Here is a 22938-nt window from a genome sequence, read left to right as displayed (position 1 = left end):
CTCCGCACCCTAGCACCAGTATGGCAGTGCCTGTACTTTATATGTGAAAAACATGCTGGTTGGTTCCCTTTAAAGAGAATTTTAGTTTTTATATCAAATCAGTCACTTTTTCCTTCTCGTATAGATTTATGAGATGGCTGCGACGCAGATCATCTTTGTGCCTCCTGGGCTTTTTCTTTTTTCATTAGGAATACTCGCTTATGATAATGTTGAAGTGTAAAGCAACCTGTATTCAGAAAGAAGCTAGAAATATCTGAGCAGCACATAATGGGGACCATCCAAAACTAAAACTGTCACATTTAGGAAACAGGAGTTTTATACAAAATGTCACAATATATAGGAAATACTAGATATTATTCTAAATGAATTGCTTGATCAAGAAATGGGAAGAGCATAATTCCTTCATTCACCAACGGACACGGGAACTTATCAATTTTGAATAGTAAGTGAACCAGTTAATTCTTTTTAAAGTTTGAATGTCTTTCAGAAGCCACAACTTTGAAAAAAATTGTCTTCCAAAATATGGATGAAGGAAAAAGGAAAAGGCAAAAAGGAAAAAGGCAAAAAGGAAAGGAAAAGAAAAAGAAAAAGAAAAAAGACAGACAGACAGACAGACAGATACACACAGACACACATACAGAGGATATACAAAGTCTACATACGGTGTTTTTCCAAAAATAAGACACTGTCTTATATTTTTTTTGCCCCCCAGAAAAGCACTAGGGCGTACTTTTGGAGGAGGTCTTATTCTTGGAGAAACACGGTTGGGGGTAAGTTTACCCCCCATAAAAGCAGACCCCCCCCACTTCCCAGGAGACTCATACTCACCAGACTAGGACGTCTGCGTGGCTCCCAGGTCCTCCTGTGATCTCCGGTCGGTGCTGCACGCCGTCCTACCCTGCTGCTAGCTGACACGCTGACAGCAGATCGCAGATATACACAGCAGATCACACACACAACAGATTGCAGGCACACACAGCCGATCACAGATACACACAGCAGATCGCAGATATACACAGCAGATCACACACACAACAGATTGCAGGCACACACAGCCATCACAGATACACACAGCAGATCGCAGGCACACACACACAGCAGATTGCAGATATACACAGAAGATCACACACAGCAGATCGCAGATACACAGCCGATCGCAGGCACACACAGCCGTTCACAGATACACACAGCAGATCGCAGATATACACAGCAGATCACACACAACAGATTGCAGGCACACACAGCTATCACAGATACACACAGCAGATCGCAGGCACAGACAGGCGATCGCAGAAAAACACAGCCGATCGCAGACACACACACAGCCGATTGCAGACACACACAGCAGATCACAAACACACACACACACACACACACACACACACTCACATCACATCCAGCACTTACGGTAGCAGGGAATGAGAGCAAGTCACGTGTCTGGCCGCAGGTCCTGTTCGTTGCGCTGCACCGCACTGCCTCTCAGGATTCTCCCGGCGAGAAGAGATCGGTGTCGCTGGATGAGGTGAGTGTGTATGCGATCCGATGTGTGTGCGATCCGATGTTTGTGTGTGTGTGTGTGTGATTTGATGTTTGTGTGTGATCCGATGTTTGTGTGTGCGATCCGATTATGTGTGCGATCTGACTGTGTGTGCGATCCGATGTTTGTGTGTGAGATCTGGTGTGTGTGTGAGATCTGATTGTCTGTGTGTGTGTGTGTGTGTGTGTGTGTGTGAGAGAGAGCTGATGTGTGCGGGTGTGTGATCACTGCAGGTCCTGCCGCTCAGTGTCGGGTGAGTGTAATTGCCGGGTGCCGCTGTCTATAATGAAGTGTACTGCAGTATCTGTAACTTTTTTAGCTGCACGGACACTTCATTATTGATCCGGGACTAGGGCTTATTTTCGGAGGAGGGCTTATATTTAAGCCTTTCTCCGAAAATGCTGAAAATCCCTGCTAGGGCTTATTTTTGGGGGAGGTATTTTTTTTCCCGAAAAACACAGTATACCTTAAAATATCAGTCACATTTTGTAATGAGAGAGGGGGTTCAAAAAGATCTCAACAAACTGAAACAGTGGGCAGTAACTAAAAGAATAGATTTTAACAGGAAGAAATGTAAAGTCCTACATCTGGGCAAGAAAAATGAAAAACCCATATACAGAATGGGAGGATTAGGGCTAAGCAACAGCACGTGTGAAACAAACTTGGGTACACTAATAGACCACAGACTGAACATGAGTCAACAGTTTGATGAAGCAGCAAAAAAGGCAAATAACTCTGGCACGTATTAACAGGAGCATACAGTCTAGATTACGTGAAGTAATTATTGCCCTCTATGCTTCTTTGGTCTGACATCATCTGGAATACTGTGTCCAGTTCTGGGCACCATATTTAAAAAAAAAACAAAAAAAAAAAAAAAACAAAAAAAAAAAACTGGAGCACGTTCAGAGAAGAGCAACCAGAATGTTGATCAGTCTACAAACCATGTGACATGAGGAACGGTTATAGGATTTGGAAATGCTTAGCTTGCAAAAAAGAAGAATGAGAGGAGACTTAATTGCGGTCTACTAATATCTCAAGGGCTGTTACACTATAGAGCAATCAGTGCTATTCTCATTTACACAACAGATGACTAGAAGCAATGGGATGAAACTGACATGGTGGCTCAGTGGTTAGCACTGCAGTCTTGCAGCGCTGGGGTCCTGGGTTCAAATCCCACCAAGGACACCGTATCCAAGGAGTTTGTATGTTCTCCCCGTGTTTGCGTGAGTTTCCTCCGGGATCTCCAGTTTCCTCCCACACTCCAAAAATATACTCATAGGGAACCTAGATTGTGAGCCTCAATGGGGACAGTGTTGCCATTGTATGTAAAGCGCTGTGGAATTAACAGCGCTATATAAATGAATAAATATATTATTATTATTATTATTAGGAGACACATTAGATAATAGAAAAAAACTTTGACAGTGAGGGTGATCAATCAGTGGAACTGGCTCCCACGAGAGGTAGTGAGAGTTGCCCTTCAATGGAAGTCTTCAAAAAGTGACTGGACAGATGTGTGGGATGATATAGTGAATCCTGCTGTGAGAAGGGGGTTGGACCAGATGACCCTGGAGGTCCCTTCCATCTCTACCATTCTATGATTCTATAACACAGTGAAGATGGGCATCAAGAAGTGGCTTAAATTTGGCACAACCGTGACATTACCTACAACTGGATGAACCTTAAAAATTAATGAAAAGATTTGAAGAAAATTAGTCTGGGAGCCTGCCAAAATCCTTTCAGCAATATTAAAGGAGCTGCAGGAATTTCTGGCAAGTACTTGTATATTATAAATGACACTATACTCTTCATAGGTCTGTGTTGTGGGGTAGTGTGGCAAGATCGAAGCCTTTCCTTACAAAGAAAAACATTCAAGCCCAGCTAGGTTTGAAAAAACCTACATCGTGTTTGCTAAAAGAATGTGGGAAACATGTTATGGTTTGATGAGAACAAGGTGTATCTTTTTGGCCATAATTTAAGAACTACGTTTGGTGCAAAGCCAACACTGCACATCACCAAAAGAGCATCATACCCACAGTGAAACATGGTGGAGGCAGCACTACACTTTAGGGCAGCCTTTCGTCTGCTTGAGCATTAGTCAAGATGTAGGGAACAGTTTTGAATACCAGTCAACTTTACGACAAAACCTTCAGGCATCTGCTAAAAAGCACAAGAGGAAAAGCAATTTCACCTTTCATCACAACAATGACCTTGAATATAGTAGGAGATAATAAGATCCAGCTATAAGTTGTTTTTATTAAAAACAGTCTTGTAGAGATGGGTGGATCTGGTGCACTACCTTGGGTATTTAATAAATGAATGAATGATTGATATGTAGATGCAAGTCTACTCTGGCTCCAATACAAATGTGTATAAATGCACAAGAGCATTATGCAACAGCACTCTGCAGTGCTATATACCGGTATCTAAAAAATGTGAAATTTGTTTGCACATGTTTGGTAAAAATATGAGCCCATCTGCCCATGATAAGCCAATGCACGCATGCACTACCCTATTAATTTTTGGAAACTAAAGCAACCCTCTGCTTGTTTATTAGGAACTAGGAAGCCTTTCTATCTATGCAAGAGCTTGTATATAATAAGTCATCAAAACGGAGCTCAAAGAGAAACTCTCCCACACAGTGATGTGGAACACAGGGCATAATAGGTGACCTTGGCTCCAGGGACAGGCAGATTTATAGAACAAGGTATATAAAATCAGACAAAGCAGAACATCTAAAAGAAAGGCTAAATAAATGTCAGATAAAACGAATCTGATTTGAACTCAATTGTGCAATCGTAATGGGAGTTATGTTAAATCGGATGAAGACATACTAGGTACATTAAAGGAATACTATGCAGATATATACAAGTCCACATTTAATGGGTCTGCGGCGGAAATGGATAAATATTTGGAGGGTGTTGTTCTTCCCAGTCTGTCGGCAGAGAATAGAGCTTCTCTTTAATTACCATTAACCCTTGAAGAAATGGAAGTAGCGCTACAATCTATTCCTAAAGAAAAAGCTCCAGGGTTGGATGGTTTGCTGGGAGAACTCTTTAAAACGTATTGAGAAATACTCCTTCCACAGACACTACTAGTGTTTCAGGCAGCTGTGGAGGGGAAACAACTGGCAAATACTACCAGAGAAGCTATAATTGTGGTGCTGTCAAAACCCGAAAGGATCCATTAAAACCAGAATCATATAGACCTATTTCACTGATACCGGATGATATTAAAACCATTGCTAGCGGTGTAGGAAACAGATTATTGGCAGTGATTACGTCTATAATTCATACAGATCAATAACAAAAAAAAGGTTTTACCACGAACAATGTTCATATTTAATCAACAGATCTTGGAATAATAATAATTTCCACAATCAGATGTGCTGAGATAATGTTATATATGTGTCCCTGCTATGTACTGTGTAATGGCTGTGTCTGACCGCACAGGGATATGGGTCTAATCACACCACATCTCCTGGGCCGGGAATGAAGTAAAGTAGAAAGGAAGTGCACTACAGCACAGGATCGCAAATAATTCTTTGAGGAAAAATATTTTTTAAAAACAGGCAGAGAAATGTTTTACCTCACAAAAAGAATCAGCTATGATCCCTTGCTGTAATGTTTCTATATTCTTTTGTGTACTCCCTGGCCCAGGAGCTGTGGTATGATCAGACCATGTTCTTGTACGGTCAGACACGGCCAGTACACAGTACACAGCAGGGACACATATATAAAATCTCAGGACATTTTCTTTTTTAGTTATTTATTTTTAAACACACCCAATTTTCAAACGGATTATTATTCCAAGATTTATTGATTAAAATGAACTTTATTTGTGGAAAACCCCTTTAGCGAAGTAGATTATTTTTGAATCTTCAATTGTCATTGATAAAACTGTGGATAGAGCAATAATATTATTATTATTTATTATTATAGCGCCATTTATTCCATGGCGCGTTACAAGTGAAAGAGGGTATACGTACAACAATCATAATTGATAATATCTTTGGATGCTGCTTAAGCATTTGATAGTGTGGAGTGGGAATTCTTCTGGAAGGTAATACGCAAAATGGGAAGAGGTTCACAATTTATATTACATGCAATTATTACATACAGATCCATGAGCCAAAATAAGGGCTAATGGATATATGTTGAGGATGATGGGATTGGAGAACGGTAGGGTTGTTTCCAATCTTCCCTATTCTTTGCCATTGTAATCGAACCATTGGTATGCTTAATAAAGATCAACTACTGATTTAATAGGGTTTTGATGCAGGGGGACAGAGGTGAGGATACTCCAATATGCTGATGGCATGTTAAAGAGAACCTGCCAGGTCCCCAATATCATCCAAACTAGCAGCATTCACACCTGTATGACATGATTGGAAGAACAGCTTCTGAACTTCCGGTCATTCACATTGTGCTTCTCTGAAGCCTGGATGTGTACAACCAGCTTCAGAAGCGCACGGACACTGACGAAAATAGTTGAGCGCATGCGGGAGATTTCCAGCAGCTGGTGATGACGCCGGCTAGTGGGAAGCATGTTGTTATCACACCCACAGGGGCGTGCTAAGATGGTAAGAAGGCCGACTAGTCTGGGAACAAACACCGCATCGACTAGTCAAGGTCATAATTCGCATAGGAAAAGCGGAGCTTCTAAATCTTTTTTTAAACAATCAGTTAACTGAATAACATTATACAGGGCTGGTTAGGCAGGGCATTTAGTCATACAGATGTGACTGCTCATGGGTTGGAGGGCATAGGGGAGCGGTCATGTTCCCTTTAATATATTTGGGGAATACGCAAAAGTTTATGGCACCTGAGCATTATTATAGAATACAGAAAATGATCAGCTATACTTATTAATTGGGATAAGTCTGTGCTTCTACCAGTCAATTTGATTTTGGATATATCTTCATGATACATACACACATTAAGGTAGTGCAAGAATTTGGGCATACATGTTATAACAGAATGAACACCATCATAAAACTGGAAAAAGGTATTATTATATCTTTTTTTATCATTTTTTTTTTTAATTTATTTAAAAATTCCCCTGAACATATCCCACTTTGATCAAATTTAATTTATAGTTTATTTAGGTTTCTTCTTTGGAAAAAAAAGAAGGCAAGAATTAAATTGGAACATTTACAAAAAGATAATCTTCCGGAGGTCTAATGTATGGATTTAATTTCTACCTTCTCAAATCCAACAATTAAAGGGGTGAGGGTAGAGAATAACCTTGGACTTTGCAGGAAAGCGAATTATTGAGAGCACACCGTGGAAAATACCTGTATACATGATTGAGACTGGGAGGTGGGGAGGAGAGGGTCCTAAATGTCTAACATTAGAGATGATATTTAAAGCCTGGGGAAAGACGATAATGCCAATTAGTGGACGTACTATATTTACCCCCTTATGGCACAATTATAAATTACCTTGAAATAGCTAAATTAAGTAAATATTATGGATTGGGAAAGGAAGGGCATTAATACAGTGGATAATGTTTTAATAAATCGTTTCCTGAAAAGTTTTCAGCAACTTGAGATTTTAATTTAGCATTTAATCAATTCTACAAATATTTCCAATTTGCACATCCATATAATGCACAAATAAAACCACAAAACATGAACGTAGATAGTAACTCTTTTATTGAAGTTGTTATTGAAGCCCATTCATCTGGAGAATTAGTTTCCACAATTTATAGGTATTTAACAACAGATCATAAGAAACAATTTTCCTCTGCTTATTAAAATAGATGGGCTGAAGATGTGGGAGAAATAAGCGATAACCAATGGAACACCATATTGGAACTTATTATTCCAAAATTATCATTTTAGGTACAGAGATTATATCACAATTGTACTTGGTACATAAAAAATACAGAGATCCCAACATTCTACATGAAATAAGACTAAGATCAGATAATAAATGCCCTAGGTGTACAGTAGAAGATGCACATTTAATGAATATGCTATGGGAATGTCAGGCTCTTGGGAATTTTTGGAAAGGGATAATTAACATAATTTATAGTGACGGGCGAGCAGTACAGTGATCGGTGCTCGATTCTCGTAATGATGAGCGAACACTATGATGCTTGAGTGTTCTTTACTTCAGTCGAGCAGGTCAGATGTTCGGAAGAACTCGAGTAATGGCAGTCAATGGTTGGGCAGTTCAGCTCTCTTAGAGCCTGCTATATACAGAACATTTCCATGGATGGGAGGGCGAGGTTTTTTTTTTGGACACAATGCATCCGAATACATTGTTGTTACCCCCAGTGAGAGCGATTCAGAGACGGCAAGTGGTTCTCACTGGGGTGTCGGCTCCTATCATTCAGTGAAGGGAGTCGGTGCTTGTGTTTGATGTTTCACAAAGAACACATCTGTGCACCCGCGATACTCGGCACAGCACAGACAGTACCCGAGCACCCCGATGCTCGACTGAGTACCAAATATGCTCGCTCATCATTAATATCTATAATATAACATTACCACAGTTTTTGTTTTAGGGTTTACAGAAAATGAGATGGACTTTAACCCAATACAAATAGGTATATCTAGAATATTATTTCAGGCAAGAAAATGAATTACTTTTAGATGGATTCAAAATTCACCCCATTGACAGTTGAATTTCAAAACAGAATGAACACCACCATAAAACTGGGGATTATATATATATATATATATATATATATATATATATATATATATTATATATATATATATATATAACATATATATACACACACACACACACACAGTATATATTTATTTATAGAAAAGCTATGCGGAGGAAATATGAAAAAAATATGGGGCCCTTGGTTTGATCCGCCGGGTCTATCTACTGCACTGCTACTTAGGGGTAGAAGGATGGATGTGTTATTATAGGCAGTTTTAAAAATAAAGTATTATACTACTATATACCAGGATGTGAAAAGATGGCAAAAATGTACCATATTTTCCGGTTTGTAAGATGCATTTTTTCCCCCCAAAACTGGGGGAAAATTGGGGTGCATCTTACAAACTGCATATGGCTTACTGGGGCGGTAGTGGTGGAGCAGGGTCAGCGATACAGAGGGCTCAGAGGGGGTGTCACTGCAGTGCAGCAGCTCAGGAGGGTCAGTGTGCAGTAGCGGAGGGTCGGCGATATTGCGGGCTCATGGGATGTCGCAGCGGCGGGCGCCATTGATCTACCGGAAAGCTTGGAGGAGGAGATGTCGCGGCTCAAGAGGGTCAGTGTGCGGTAGCGGAGGGTTGGCGATACTGCGGGCTCGTGGTGTGTTGCGGCGGCAGGCGCCATTGATATACCGGCGGACTGCTTTGAATCGCCAGCACTTGACACAATGGTCTTCAAGAAAATGGCCGCAGAAGCGGTGCGTGCGCTGATTGGCCTTCACGGCCATTTTCTTGAAGTCCATCGCTTCAACTACCGGCGATTCAATAGAGCCTTCAGTCCGCTGACAGATCAATGGCGCTTGCCACCGCGACACCCCACAATGTCGCCAACCCTCCACTGCCACAAACTGACCTTCTTGAACAGCGACACTCCCTCCTCCGAGCCAACACCATTGCTAACCCTGCCTCCTGTGACTTTTCTGAGTGGCTCCACCACCGCTGCTCCTCCCTGGTGAGCTAATATAAGAGGCACTAGGATTAGAAGAGAGAACCTCATTTTAACAGTAAAAATTATTTTTTTCCTATTTTCCTCCTTCAAATTTGGAGTGCGTCTTATAATCCGGTGTAATCTTATAAAACGAAAAATACGGTATATATTTGAAGATGAAGCACACATTGTTTGGGACTTACATGCAAGTTGGGAATAATAGGGGGAAGGACATGGTTGGGGAGATTAATAGAACTTACGTATAACATATGTCAGTTGTGCATTTGTTTATTTGTTTTTCTGTTTATGGAATAGGTTTGAAGTGGTTAATAAAAATCATTTGATTAAAAAAAACCTTAAAAAAATACACAGATTGAAGAGGGTCTACTGAACTTTGGGAGGTACCTACGCAGACGCACCAGTGTTGAGCATTGCATGACTCCTATTCTAATAGACACAGTGTACGACATTCGTTGAGTGTCGGACAGTGCGGTTAAGAGTCCTTTGAAAGAATTGTGCTGCTTCCATAACACTATATTTATGCAGAGAAAATCCCACAGTATCTTAAAATGTCACCATCAAGTTATGGAAAGTAATTTTCTGTCAATTCCTACTTCAACTTCTTAAGTGCTTTCTGACCAGGGGCCTTTACAGGAAGTCAAGCGTGCAAGGGAACATTGCTTCCCAAGACTAATATGAATTCCCCATCCAATTTCATATTTATGTCTAGTCTAGAAAACTTATTACATATTTCACATTTCAGCAAAATGATATTTGAAACAAAAAAAATAAAAAATAAGAGGCGTTATCTGTAATTCTAGCAAAAGGATAGAAGGATTGTGGCATGAGGAGAAATCGGAATGAAGACATTTGTTCTCTATACAAATGCACTGTCCACTTCTGTAATTAAAAATAGCAGGTCACACCTTGGGATGCTCTTAATCTTCAGGAACACTTTTTGTTCTCTATTTTAATCATTTATTAATGATGTGAAGTCTGAGATCTGATCAGCACAGAGCAAGTCTACAGAATTTATAAAAACACAAAATGTTAATATCAACCTATTTTATCTTCTCCTTTCCATCTTTCAAGTCTCAAATGTCAGAAGAGGAAGATAGAATTTTTTTTTTTCCAACAAACCTTTGAGGGTAAAACTATAATCAAGTGTTAAGTGTAAGGCCAACTTCACACATCAGTAGTCTGATCATGGACTGCAATGTCTGGACCGGTTACAGGTCTCCAGACCTGCTATCGAAGGCCACATCTTTGGCTACAAGGTTGTGGAGTTCAGGTCAACAGACCCACTGCCAGTTCACACATCACAATCTGTACCCGGAAACATGTATGAGCGAAACCAGACTAAAGGCCCAGTCACACACAACGACTTACCAGCGATCCCGACAACGATACAACCTGATAAGGATCGCGCTGGTAAGTCGCTGGGAGGTTGCTGGTGAGATGTCACACGGTTAGACCTTACCAACGACGCAGTAACAATCAGCGACCTGTATAACGATCTCGGCGGGCGTTGGGACAGTGTTAGGAGGTTGTTGGTAGGCGTCAAATGGAGCAATGTGTCCTGCCCAGCAGGACATCGCCTTTTAAGAAAATAGTCCGAACCATTCAGCAACAACTAGCGATCTTACAGCAGGGGCCTGATCGCTGGTAGGTGTCACACATAACAAGATCGCTGCTGAGATTGTTGTCGCATCACAGAAACTGTGACTCAGCAACGATCTCGTTAGCGATCTCGTTGTGTGTGACGGGGACTTAAGGCTTGAAAAAATTTGTGAAGTCACCAGATAATGTCTCAGGTCCAAATTCTGCATCAAACCAACTAAACAATTTAAGGTATTCACTAGTGATGGGAAAGCACCAAAATGCTCGGGGGCTCGTTACTCGAGTCAGATGCTCTGAAAAGGGCTCAAGTAACAAGTGTAATGGAAGTCAAAGATTGGACAATTCAGCCACATACAGCCAGCCAAATAAAAGTACATTTCTGGGGAGGGTGTTTTTTTTTTTTTTCTTTTGACACACTACATCCAAAAACATTGTTTTTACCCCAGTGACCGCCAATCAGAGAATGCGACTGGCTCTCCCTGGGCTGCCTGCACACATCATGCAGTGAAGGATGCCTGAGCTTTGTGGCCACTGTTTCATAGACGAAACATTGGAGCACCCGCGAAACTCAACCAAGCTCCGCGAGTACCCAAGCACTTGATCGAATATTGAGCAAGCACGCTCTCAACATTAGGCTTCGGGGTCAACCCAAGAGGTTGTACGTCATTGTGTGAAGTTTTCTTTACAAATTGGTATCACCTATATTTCGTTACTAATTAAAACCAAATACTGAAACTTGACTATTATCTTAGAAATTGGTGATTTTTTTATTTTCTCTATGTGTAAGCAGCCATGTCAGGGCTGCGGCTTTGAAAACAGATTTATTTTTTTAGCAGATGTGCACATATTCTGCAATTTGGACACAGGTCACCTCGTTATACTACCTGCAGTGACCTCTGAACAGCACCTATTTTTAATGGTAGATCTGCCTAGGTTATTTGCCTCCTTTAAATGGTTTCACTTCTGTAGTAATGACAATTGACATAAGTTTATTTGTAAAGATTTGTAATAAATGCTTTGTACAATTGTAGATTCATCAATGTTTATTGTGCCTTTACGTGTATGACAAGTCACAAAGAGAAAAGCACCGCATTGTCCAATAATCCCACTATGCAGCTCAAAAGTCATCACAGAACAGAATTAATAAGCAAAATCTTTAATTTTCTCTAAAAGGCCACTTTACACACAGCGACATCGCTAGCTATGTCGCTGGTGAAAGCAACCGCCCCTGTCGGTTGTGCATCACGGGTAAATCTCTGCCCGTTGGGCACAACATCGCTAACACCCGTCACACATACTTACCTTCCTAGCGACATCGCTGTAGCTGTCGAACCGCCTCCTTTCCAAGGGGGCGGTCCGTGCGGCATCACAGCGGTGTCACTGAGCGACTGCCCAATAGAAGCGGAGGGGCGGAGATAAGCGGCCGTAACATCCCGCCCACCTCCTTCCTTCCTCGGCCGCAGGTACGATGTTGTTCCTCGTTCCTGCAGTGTCACACATAGCGATATATGCTGCCGCAGGAACAACAGACATCGTACCTGCAGCAGCAACGATATGTGAGATTAGAACAACGTGTCAACGATATGGTGAGTATTTTTGATCGTTAGCAGTCGTTCGTACGTGTCACACGCAACAACGTTGCTAACGAGGTCGGATGTGCGTCACAAATTCCGTGACCCCCAACGACATCTCATTAGCGATGTCGTTGCGTGTAAAGCGGCCTTAAGATATAAAATATCTGAGATGTCAGCTTGAAATTCATCACAATTAAATTTTGGTTTCCTTTTGATGTAAGACACTAGAAATTGCAGGAGATCTCTGAGCAGGTACGGTATGCCCGCTGAATACAAAGGGTTACAGTGAAGCTGGTTTGATCACTCAGTGAGACATGAAAATAATATTGAGATATGTGTTACTGCAACAAATATAAAGTGATGAGACTTTATATAAATGTTTTCTATACATTCACTGGATATAAAAATTTTACACACTTCTGGTAAAATGCAGGTTTTTGTAATGCAAAAAAAGGAATCCTGCAAAGAAGAATGATTTCAGATTTTTTTCTATATTTAGGGTCACTCACAATCTGTACAAATCCATTAAGAAACAAAGTGAAATCATTTTGAGAGAGAAAAATAAAACTAAAATAATGTGGTTGCGTAAGTGTGAACATCCCGTTATACAGTAATTTAGCATGTGGTTGTGCTCTAAAGACTGTCTTGTTTTACCATGGAACACTAAGCGCCCACACTGTGTAGTCTTAGGCTATGTACGCACGCTGCGTTTTTTGTGACCACAAAGATGCAGCGTTTTTGACCACAAAAAATGCACAAAAACGCACCTGCGGCAAAAACGCATAAAAAAACGCATGCAAAAAAACCAAAAAAAACTGCACTGTGCGGACAGCAATAATGAAATCTCAGACTGCTGGGGAAGGAGAATCATGCAGTTTTTAGAGCAAAAACGTTTTTTGGACCCAAAAAATGCGAAAAAAAAAACCGCATTAAAAAACGCATGTGTTTTGCCGGATTTTTCTCAATACATTTTTTAAGTCAAATCTATTGAATGGAAGGGCTCTGGACATGCTACATCTTCAAAAACGCAGTCTTCAATGATGCACTGTGTGGACAGCAAAATAGAAATCTCAGACTTTGCTGGGGGAAGGACATGCCTGCATTTTGGTACATCTTTGTGTCCTCAAAAAACGCTCCAAAAACGCAATAAAAAGATGCAGTGTGTGAACATAGCTTTTAGACGTCATCAACAAGTGGCTTGAATTTGACACAATAGTGAGATTACTCAGAGCTGGACGTACCTCAAAAACTGATGGGAAAAAAAAAAATTGGTCCTGGAGGCTGCAAGGTCTACTGCAACATTAAAGAAAAAGCAGGGCTGTGTAGTGCATGTGACAACAATCTCCCATATTCTAGTAGAGTATAACAAGATTTTTTTTTTTTACACTATACTGCACGGTCTGGGCCCTTATATACAGCATTCCAGAATACTGTATATAAGAGCCCACTGGTGCTGGCCGCAGCTTATAGGCACCAAATCTGGCGACAGGTTTCCTTTAACATTTTTTGACACCTTTAGATCCAAATTTCTATGCACTCAAATTGCTATGGGAATTTTTTTTACTGTAGCCTCACAACTTGATGCAGGGTCCACAAGTGTTCAACAAGTTTTTCTAAATTACTATTTAGCTTATCATTAGTTTAGGAAGACCCATGGATAGGGATAATAGCGCTGTGAATATCCTGTTGAACATGAATTCAGATAAGGGAAAACTAAGCCTAAACAATTCCACCCAAGACCAACTATTCCTATTGTGTTCATCTCATTTTTAAATTACCTGCTATGAATTCATGGCAGGATACAAATAGGCGAACTATTACGAAGAACTTAATGAACTAGCATTGTTATATTCTCTAGGGCTCCTTTTACATGATCATTTACTCTGAAGGCCCCGTCACACACAACGAAATCGCTAACGAGATCGTTGCTGCGTCACGGTTTCCGTGACTCAGCAATGATCTCGTTATGTGGGACACCTACCAGCGATCAGGCCCCTGCTGTGAGATCCTGCTGGGCAGGACGCATCGCTGTGTTTGACGCCTACCAACGACCTCCTAACACGGTCCCAATGCCCGCCGAGATCGTTATACAGGTCGCTGATCGTTACTGCGCCGTTGGTAAGATCTGACTGTGTGACATCTCACCAGCGACCTCCCAGCGATCCTTATCAGGTCACATCATTTTCGGGATAGCTGGTAAGTCGTTAAATGTGATGGGGGCTTAACAGTGACATGCAATGGTTGTGAGCGTTTTCTATGAGCTATTGTTCATGCACATATTCATACAAAATCCTTTACATTGTAGGCAGCACGTTTATACAAGGTTATGTGCTGCTGCCAAATCATTTTTATGTAAGCAAAAAATTGCGATAAGTATTGGGCGAGTGTTTTATTGTTTGACAATTGGTCTCTTTACACTGGGCAAAGATCATTAATCCTTTAACGACTATGGGCGGTTAAATGACATCCTAAACGCTCATAGTGTAATCCCCGCCAGCTGCTGCCGGCAGCCGGTGGGGCTCCGTGCACATGTCAGCTGGTTTGAACAGCTGGCATGTGTGCCTCGCATGCAAGAGTGGATTCGCCTAGTAGCTAAAAGCAAGACACTGGAGTACATGTCTGTCAGAATTTACACAGCTTTTGTGGTGTGAATTATGATGAAGTCGTTGGCTGCACTTGGCCATGCCACTCACTGGTTAAACTCCGCTCATTTTTTATAAATGCAGTGTTTGCTTACAAAATTTCAAACAGTTTCTCACTACATTTGTATTGAAAACTGTTTGATGAATCAGGACCTTTGGGTTTAATGCGCCAAGCACATGACATAGTGGGAGTTCCAGAGGCTCTGACCGCACTCAGTGTGCCGCTCTATGGTGCTGGCGATTGTCCATACCCCTGAATGAAATACTGAAGGAAAGACTTCCTATAGAGGCAATACTGTAGATAAAAGAACCTGGGGGCTGCCGCATGAATAACGTATATGTCTATACGCACACAAACATGTATAAATTGTATATTGTATAGTATAATAAAGGAATTTACAGCTTTGTGCGTATAGATAATATTATATTTAAAGGGTAATGGTCATTAAATAAAAAAGATTTTATATACAGCATTTGCTACATAGTGCTGCTTATAGGCGGAGTTCTGGTCCAGAGATCCCCACTATTATTAAAAAAATGGCTCTGAAATCTGCGGATCCTGCATGAGCTGCGCACTGAGTGGCGGTGTATCGGTGAGTGAGTCTAGGAGTCATACATTCACTCTCACTGAGCAGTCTATGAACTCTTAGATTTAATATTGGGGCGTAGACGGCTCTACGTACGCAGCACATGCACGTACTGCGGATTTCTGAGTGGTCTCAGGGCCTGGACCCCACCAATCAGCAGCACTGGTCATATATAAGTGACAGGCAGTGTAGGCTATGTGCACATGGTGCATTTTTTGATGCAGATTTTGATGTTTATTTTTGGCGAAATCTGAACCAAAATCTGCATGCTTCTCATGAAGCTAGTAAGGTCTTTGAGGTTTCTGAAGTGCTGTGCACACATTGCTTTTTTTTTCCTTGCAGATTTGGTGCAGAAAAAATCTGCAGCATGTCAATTGTTGAAAAAAAACATGGAAAAAAGACTCACTAAAAACGCATGTGTTTTTCAGTGCATGTCTTAATGCGCTGCTGCAGATTTTATGCAGATAATTTCTGCACCAAATCTTCAGTGTGTACATTGCCTAAAATGTCTGTTTGCCGCCAATTAATCTTCAAAAAGGAATAAGCAAAGAAAGAAAAGTAAAACAAAAAAAAAAAAACGAAACTGAGCGTCTTCATATGCAACTTGTGTTTAATTAGGCTTTTAATGGCGCAAACAAGTTACCTGTTATCATTGAGCTGCGTGTACCGAGGCTGGGGATCCGGGTCTTGGTCATTCACATCATAGCTGGCAGCGGGATCCTGAATAAAGACAATTGTAAAAGATAAAGCAAATAGACACAATAGAAGCATTGTCAATTAAAGTGACAGGCTTATACATCACTCCCGCTTATCAGCTCCACACTGCAGCATTTGTTTCTTTTTCAGTCGACTGCTGTAAAAGAATGAAGATATCCAAGAGCATTTAGTTTTTCATCAACCTAATGGCTCCTTCCTAATAAATTTCAAGTTCACTGCGGCAAATGGCTGTATAGAATAATTCACGGGGATCGATAATCAATCCTTTCTTTTCTTCCGGTTCCCTTTTCTTACCAAGCAGATGAATGTTTAACCATGCATTATTTAACTGATCATTAAACACACATGTCCAAAAAATCAATTACAATAAAAACTCTTGTAAATGTCTATTTACTTCTATAGGTCAAAGTAACAATAAAACTAATTTCACAGTCTGGATGAACTATGGATGGAAAAAAAAAAATCAAGAACTATGCACTTGATAACGATCTGCATTTTTATGTCCATGGTAGCTGCTGTGCCGTTAAAGGGAATGTGGCACCAGGTTTTTGCTCCCTCATCTGAGAGCAGCATAATGTAGAGACGGAGACCCGGATTCCAGTGATGTGTCACTTACTGAGCTGTTTGCTGTCATTTTGATAAAAATCAATGTTTTCTCTGCTGCAGATCGAGCAATTATACAGAGCTCAAGAATATACTGACTACCTGCAGCATGCCAAGTAGTCCTCTAATTATAATCACTGCTGATTAAACAGTGATTTTAATCAAAACTACACTATACAGCCCAGTAAGTGACACATCGCTGGTATCAAGGTCTCTGTCCCTACATTATGTCGCTATCAGGTTAGGTGTCAAAAACCTGTTGACAGATTCCCTTTAAGAGGCTGGAGACTCCTATGCTAAAAATGCTGTGATTAGATTACAGTAACAATATGCCAGATTACAGTCCATTTCTGAGGTGCAAATTCAAAAGTGGAAACATTGCAAAAATGGCTGCCAAATTAGAAACTATCAATCTCTCTCAGTACAATATAACAAGCCAGTACCAAGAAACTCCAGTCCCTTTCATCCTCCCTTTCAGGCATTCATTGAAGGAATTTTGTATTTGTTTTTTTTCAGTTTTTATACTTTTGCACATCTTGAGACTTGGGGGTCCCCTTTTTAGGCTGTGTATTTGGTCTGTAAAGCTTTCCACAGCTGTGTTAAAGCAATCAGGTCCGGGTCCTGCACTGCTCCTGTGTATTGTGAGGCCTGATGGCACATAGAGGGTGAACTATTGAAGATGGAGTCCAGCCTGATTCGATACACCTTTGATGGGATAGCTTCTTTGTCCTTTTGACAAAAATGATGTAAACTACGTTGTTATTTACATGTACTGTTACTAGTGTTGAGCAAGTGCACCATGCTCGGGTGCTTGATCCTCGTAACGAGCAGTTAATGCCCAGATGGGTGCGACTTGACTACGGACTATAATGAAAATCAATGGGGAACTCGAGCACTTTTCCAGGAAATCTTCAGGGAAAAGTGCTTGAGTTCCCCATTGATTTCCATTATACTCGGGTACTCGTGTTGCACCCAACTGCTCGTTACGAGTACGGACGACCTGAGCATGTTAGTGCTCGCTCATCACTATTACTATTTTTTGCTTACTGCAGGATATTTGCTTATTTGTTTCTATCCTAGGTGTTTTCATTGTTGGAGGATAGCAGACCAGTAGTGATACTCAGAAATATCACCAGCCTCGATAGAATAGTTCACAGGCACAACACGCACTTTCACTTTTTTCCTTTTCAACAAGTCAAATGCACCATGAAGAAGGGAACGGGAGTCCCGGACTGGGCACCACTTAGACCAGAACTTAGGCTGTTCCTAATAAATCATCAAATGTAAGATAAATCATAGTCCTCTGTCTAACACTTGCCCATTACTGTAAAACGATTGCAGTTTATCACTCTGACTGATGATTTTCATAATGTGTTTAATGAGGGAAACCGTTCTCTTCTGCAGAGCTGGAATAAAAGCCTGGTCTACGACCATTGCAATCTCTTCACTAATATGTCGGTGTCACTGCAATGTCACTTTCAATGTTCAAAGCCTTTGTATAGAAGTTAGAGGTGTGCAGGGTACAACTTGTTGCAGTGTTAGGCTATGTGCCCACGTTGCGTTGTGTCCCTGCAGAAATTTCTGCAGCGATTTGAACAGCACATGTGCGCTTCAAATCGCTGCAGAAACACTGTGTAATGAATGCAGTGAAAAATCCGATTTCATGCGCTCTGGATGCAGCCCCCACCATAGACAGAGCGGGACCTGCATCCAAAGCGCACGGAAAAAGTGACATGTTGCTTTGTAGAACGCAGTGATTTGGCAGCATACAAAGCACTGCGTTCTAAAACGCAACGTGCGCATGGATTATGCACAATCTTCATAGATTGTCCTGGGGAGCCAGGGCACATGCAGTTACGCTGCGGTGCAATACGCAGCGTAACTGCATGCAATACGCACAAGTGGGCACAGAGCCTTATATGTTAGTGTGTAGCCTATGCGTTCTCCAGTCTGTGTGTGCTCCGGCCTGCTGAGCTGCGCGTTTCTCAGGTGGGCTCCTGCGCGATCAGTGGCGGTCTCAGGGCCCAAACCCTCACTAACCTGCCGGCAATTCAATCGACGGCTAAATAGAAAAATCCGGAAGAAGGTTTAGTTACTGAGTAAATACATATAACTTGCCAAAAAAAAAAGAAAAAAGAAAAAAAAGGAAGGCAACTGAATTCTCAACAGAATGCCTAGCCCCACTAATGTAGTCAGAATGCCTAGCCCCACTAATGTAGTCAGAATGCCTAGCCCCACTAATGTAGACAGAATGCCTAGCCCCACTAATGTAGACAGAATGCATAGCCCCACTAATGTAGTCAGAATGCCTAGCCCCACTAATGTAGACAGAATGCCTAGCCCCACTAATGTAGACAGAATGCATAGCCCCACTAATGTATTCAGAATGCATAGCCCCACTAATGTAGACAGAATGCCTAGCCCCACTAATGTAGACAGAATGCATAGCCCCACTAATGTAGACAGAATGCATAGCCCCACTAATGTAGACAGAATGCATAGCCCCACTAATGTAGACAGAATGCCTAGCCCCACTAATGTAGACAGAATGCCTAGCCCCACTAATGTAGACAGAATGCATAGCCCCACTAATGTATTCAGAATGCATAGCCCCACTAATGTAGACAGAATGCCTAGCCCCACTAATGTAGACAGAATGCATAGCCCCACTAATGTAGACAGAATGCATAGCCCCACTAATGTAGACAGAATGCCTAGCCCCACTAATGTAGACAGAATGCATAGCCCCACTAATGTAGACAGAATGCCTAGCCCCACTAATGTAGACAGAATGCCTAGCCCCACTAATGTAGACAGAATGCATAGCCCCACTAATATAGACAGAATGTCTAGCCCCACTAATGTAGAGGGTCAATGCAAGGCTGCCCTTTAGTCTTTCCTCTCCAGACGCCATGACGTGACGGCCCAAAGAGGGGGATATGGGTCTAAACCAAACTAAGGACAACAAAACTTTAAAGATAAGTTTCCACGGAAGGTAAATGCAGTGGATTTTCCATTGTGTCTCCATGTAAAGGTCTGCTGCATAGTGTGAACATCGCCCTCTGCAATGCCAATTGTGCAGCCCCTCCCCCACACCTACACAATGAATTCTGCAGCGGTACATACGGCTGCAGATATCATAAGGACACATCCGCTGCGGGAGGTCTGCAGTAAATACACTCCGTGGGAAAGTACCATAAAAACTAGAAAGGGAACGCTCGTATATGGGCACCTGTGAGACCAGACTCCAACCTGCAAAAAGGCAGCAATTGATTCTACAGATGGAAAGCTCAGCAGATTGTAATATTTTACACATACAAATCCATACGGCAGCTTCTAAGGATTCACCACATGTACGGAACAAGTCCGAAGAGACAAGCAGGAGTGTAGATATATACAAATTATGTATAGTGGGCAGAATGGCTCAGCAGAAGCCCTGGGGACGAAGACCAAGACAGCAAGTCCTCCTTCCAGAAGATATAAAAGTCTTTGGAAAATGCACAAATGTCAAATACATATAAAATCACCTTCATTTACCAACTAAATCTAAGTAACCAGAAATTACGGCTATCAATGGGCTGCAGTCTATTTTCCTATGGCAGACAGAATAATAAAAATAATATATATAATCATTTAGAGTAGGCAAATAAAGAGGATGAGTGCAGAATGCCGGGAATATGTGGTCCGGGAGAATAGTTCAGCTACGCTGCAGACAGCTTGTTTAGTCGCTCTTTATTCTGTTGCCATGGAAACCTGAGATGTCGCATGTAATCACACAATTGTGTTGTACTATTTCGCCTCGTTAGAGATCATCATTTTCCCCACACACTCACATAGTTTCCTTGTAGATCTGGGTGGTTCTTTTCAATGCCGTCATCCAGGATAGAGACCACGATGCCTTTACCCGTGTAACCTTGCGCCCAAGCTTCTTTCACATGTAAATCATGACGGCCGGCATCATACTGAAAAATAAAAGTAGATTACTAAACCCAGGTGTAAAGTTCACAAAACGCATCAATGGAATTGAAGGACGAGTAAGGAATTAAATTGGAGGTTAAGGCCAAGCAGTCATAAAATCCTGAGATTCGATTTAGGCCTTCAAGCTTCTTAAAAGATAGAAACCTCAGCCAATTCCGGTGGGGCTAAAAGTGCTGGACTAGTAGTCTAGAATACAAGGCAGACACTGAGCCTACACTTCACATCCATTATGAAACAATGAAGTTCAGTTTAAAGAGGTTGCCCCACAAAGCACCACCTTTATTACCGATCATTAGTAGTGATGGGCGGACCTGGACTGTAAAAGTCCAGATCCGAGAGGTTTCCAACGTACTAGAGTGTCGGGCCCGAGCATGGAACTCTCAGGAAATTCCAGTTAATGATGCGGATCCAACACTCAGGTAATAGAAAAAAATAAAGGAAAAATAAAGAAAAAAAAAAAAAAGCAAGCGCAAATACTTACAGCGTCCCCTGTGTGGCTGTAACTACTTCCTCAGCGATCAGCGGTGACGTCACTCAGGCAAGTTGTGGGCACAGCTGGAGGTTCCCATAGTCCTCTAGTTGTGACCGCAGGTAACTTGTACTGTACGACATAGACCCGCAGACCTGGTTTGTGATTGGAAGCAGTCAGCTGCCACTCAGGGTGGTGGCGTGGTCTGACTGCAACCAATCACAGATGCTGGTCGGTGGGGAAAGCAGTGCATATACAATGAAGGTAATGACCTGCCCCGGAAGTGAATGGGCGGCCTAGGAAGCAGTTACAGCTGTGCCGGAGACTCAGTAAGTATAGCGCGCTTGCGCCTACCCTCCTTTCCCTTCTACCACCATTTTTAATCGAATCTGGTCACCATAGAATTATATGGGGATCGGTGTCCTGCCAGATATCCGAAATCAATTCCAACCGAACCCAGATTTTTTTTTTTTCTTAAATCCAGGTTAGATCCACCAGTCCAGGTTACCTGCGAGTCCACCCTTCACTAGGATAGATGATAAATGGGGGAATGTGGGTGTTCCGACTGTTGGGATCATCACAGATTCTGCTGTGGCGGAAACATTAATCATGAGACACCACTTTAAATGAATCAGTGATTTAACATTCTTACTAAACTGTTGACCTATAAAAAAAAAAAAAATCTTTATTTTTATATAGCGCTAACATATTCTGCAGCGCTTTACATATATCAGGCACACTGTCCCTCATTGGGGCTCACAATCTAAATTCCCCATCTGTATGTTTTTGGCGTGTGGGAGGAAACCGGAAACACATCGAACACATACAAACTCCTTGCAGATGTTGTCCTTGGTGGGATTCGAACACAGGACTCCAGCGCTGCAGGGCTGCGCTGAGCCACCGTGCTGCCCTATCATTATATTCTTAGGATAGGACATGAATATCAGATCGGTGGGGGTCCGACACCCGGCACCCCCCAATCAGCTGTTACCAGCTCTTCAAAGTACACAATGTATAGGGTCACAGATCATTACATAGTTTAGTGGCCGTTTTTTGGGTACTGTACATTACCTCTTAGTGAAGTATATGGGAGCTGAGCGGTTCTGATTATACACAATGCACTACTAGCAGCCACAGGACTCGATAACAGCAATGCTGGGTATCAGGCCCTCAGCGATTTGATACTGATGACCAATCTTAAAAATATACAGTACTGTACTGAAAACTTTTCAAGAATAATGAGGCTTTGAAAAATAGAAGTCTTAATAGTTTTTAAGAGAATAGAGAATTATTCCCAGTATTATGGAGCTTACTGTCTGCCCCATGTTTTGTTTTTTTTGTTTTTTTTTTTTACTTCCTCTGGATCAACAGGTTTAGGCTGCTTTCACACCTCCGGTTTCTGCAATGCGGCACAATCCGGCACTTTGCAGGAAAATCGCAACCGTTTTTTTTTGCTGCCGGTTGCGTTTTTTCTGTATAGACTTTAATTAGTGCCGCATGGCCTTGCGTTCCATCTGGTTTTTGCCGCATGCGGCAGATTTAGCCGATGCGGCGGACGGATGGAACGTTGCCTGGCACGGGTTTTTTTTTTATGGCAAAAAACC

The 22938-nt window shown here is 41.7% G+C and overlaps 1 protein-coding gene across 1 annotated transcript in view; it reads right to left on the bottom strand.

The window, feature by feature from the left end:
• Window positions 1–22938, bottom strand: part of FURIN (furin, paired basic amino acid cleaving enzyme) — a 267831-nt gene that overhangs the window by 65083 nt on the left and 179810 nt on the right. Inside the window, exons 5-6 of the mRNA XM_075345887.1 lie at window positions 20721–20849; window positions 16211–16287 (exon numbers count right to left, since the gene is read on the bottom strand). Coding sequence (XP_075202002.1) covers window positions 16211–16287; window positions 20721–20849 — 206 coding nt within the window. The remainder of the gene's footprint in view (window positions 1–16210; window positions 16288–20720; window positions 20850–22938) is intronic.

The sequence above is a fragment of the Anomaloglossus baeobatrachus genome, chromosome 4, assembly GCF_048569485.1.
Source record: "Anomaloglossus baeobatrachus isolate aAnoBae1 chromosome 4, aAnoBae1.hap1, whole genome shotgun sequence".
Lineage (NCBI taxonomy): Eukaryota > Metazoa > Chordata > Amphibia > Anura > Aromobatidae > Anomaloglossus > Anomaloglossus baeobatrachus.
The sequence above is the reverse complement of the archived record's forward strand: the minus strand, read 5'-3'. Positions and strand labels throughout refer to the sequence as shown.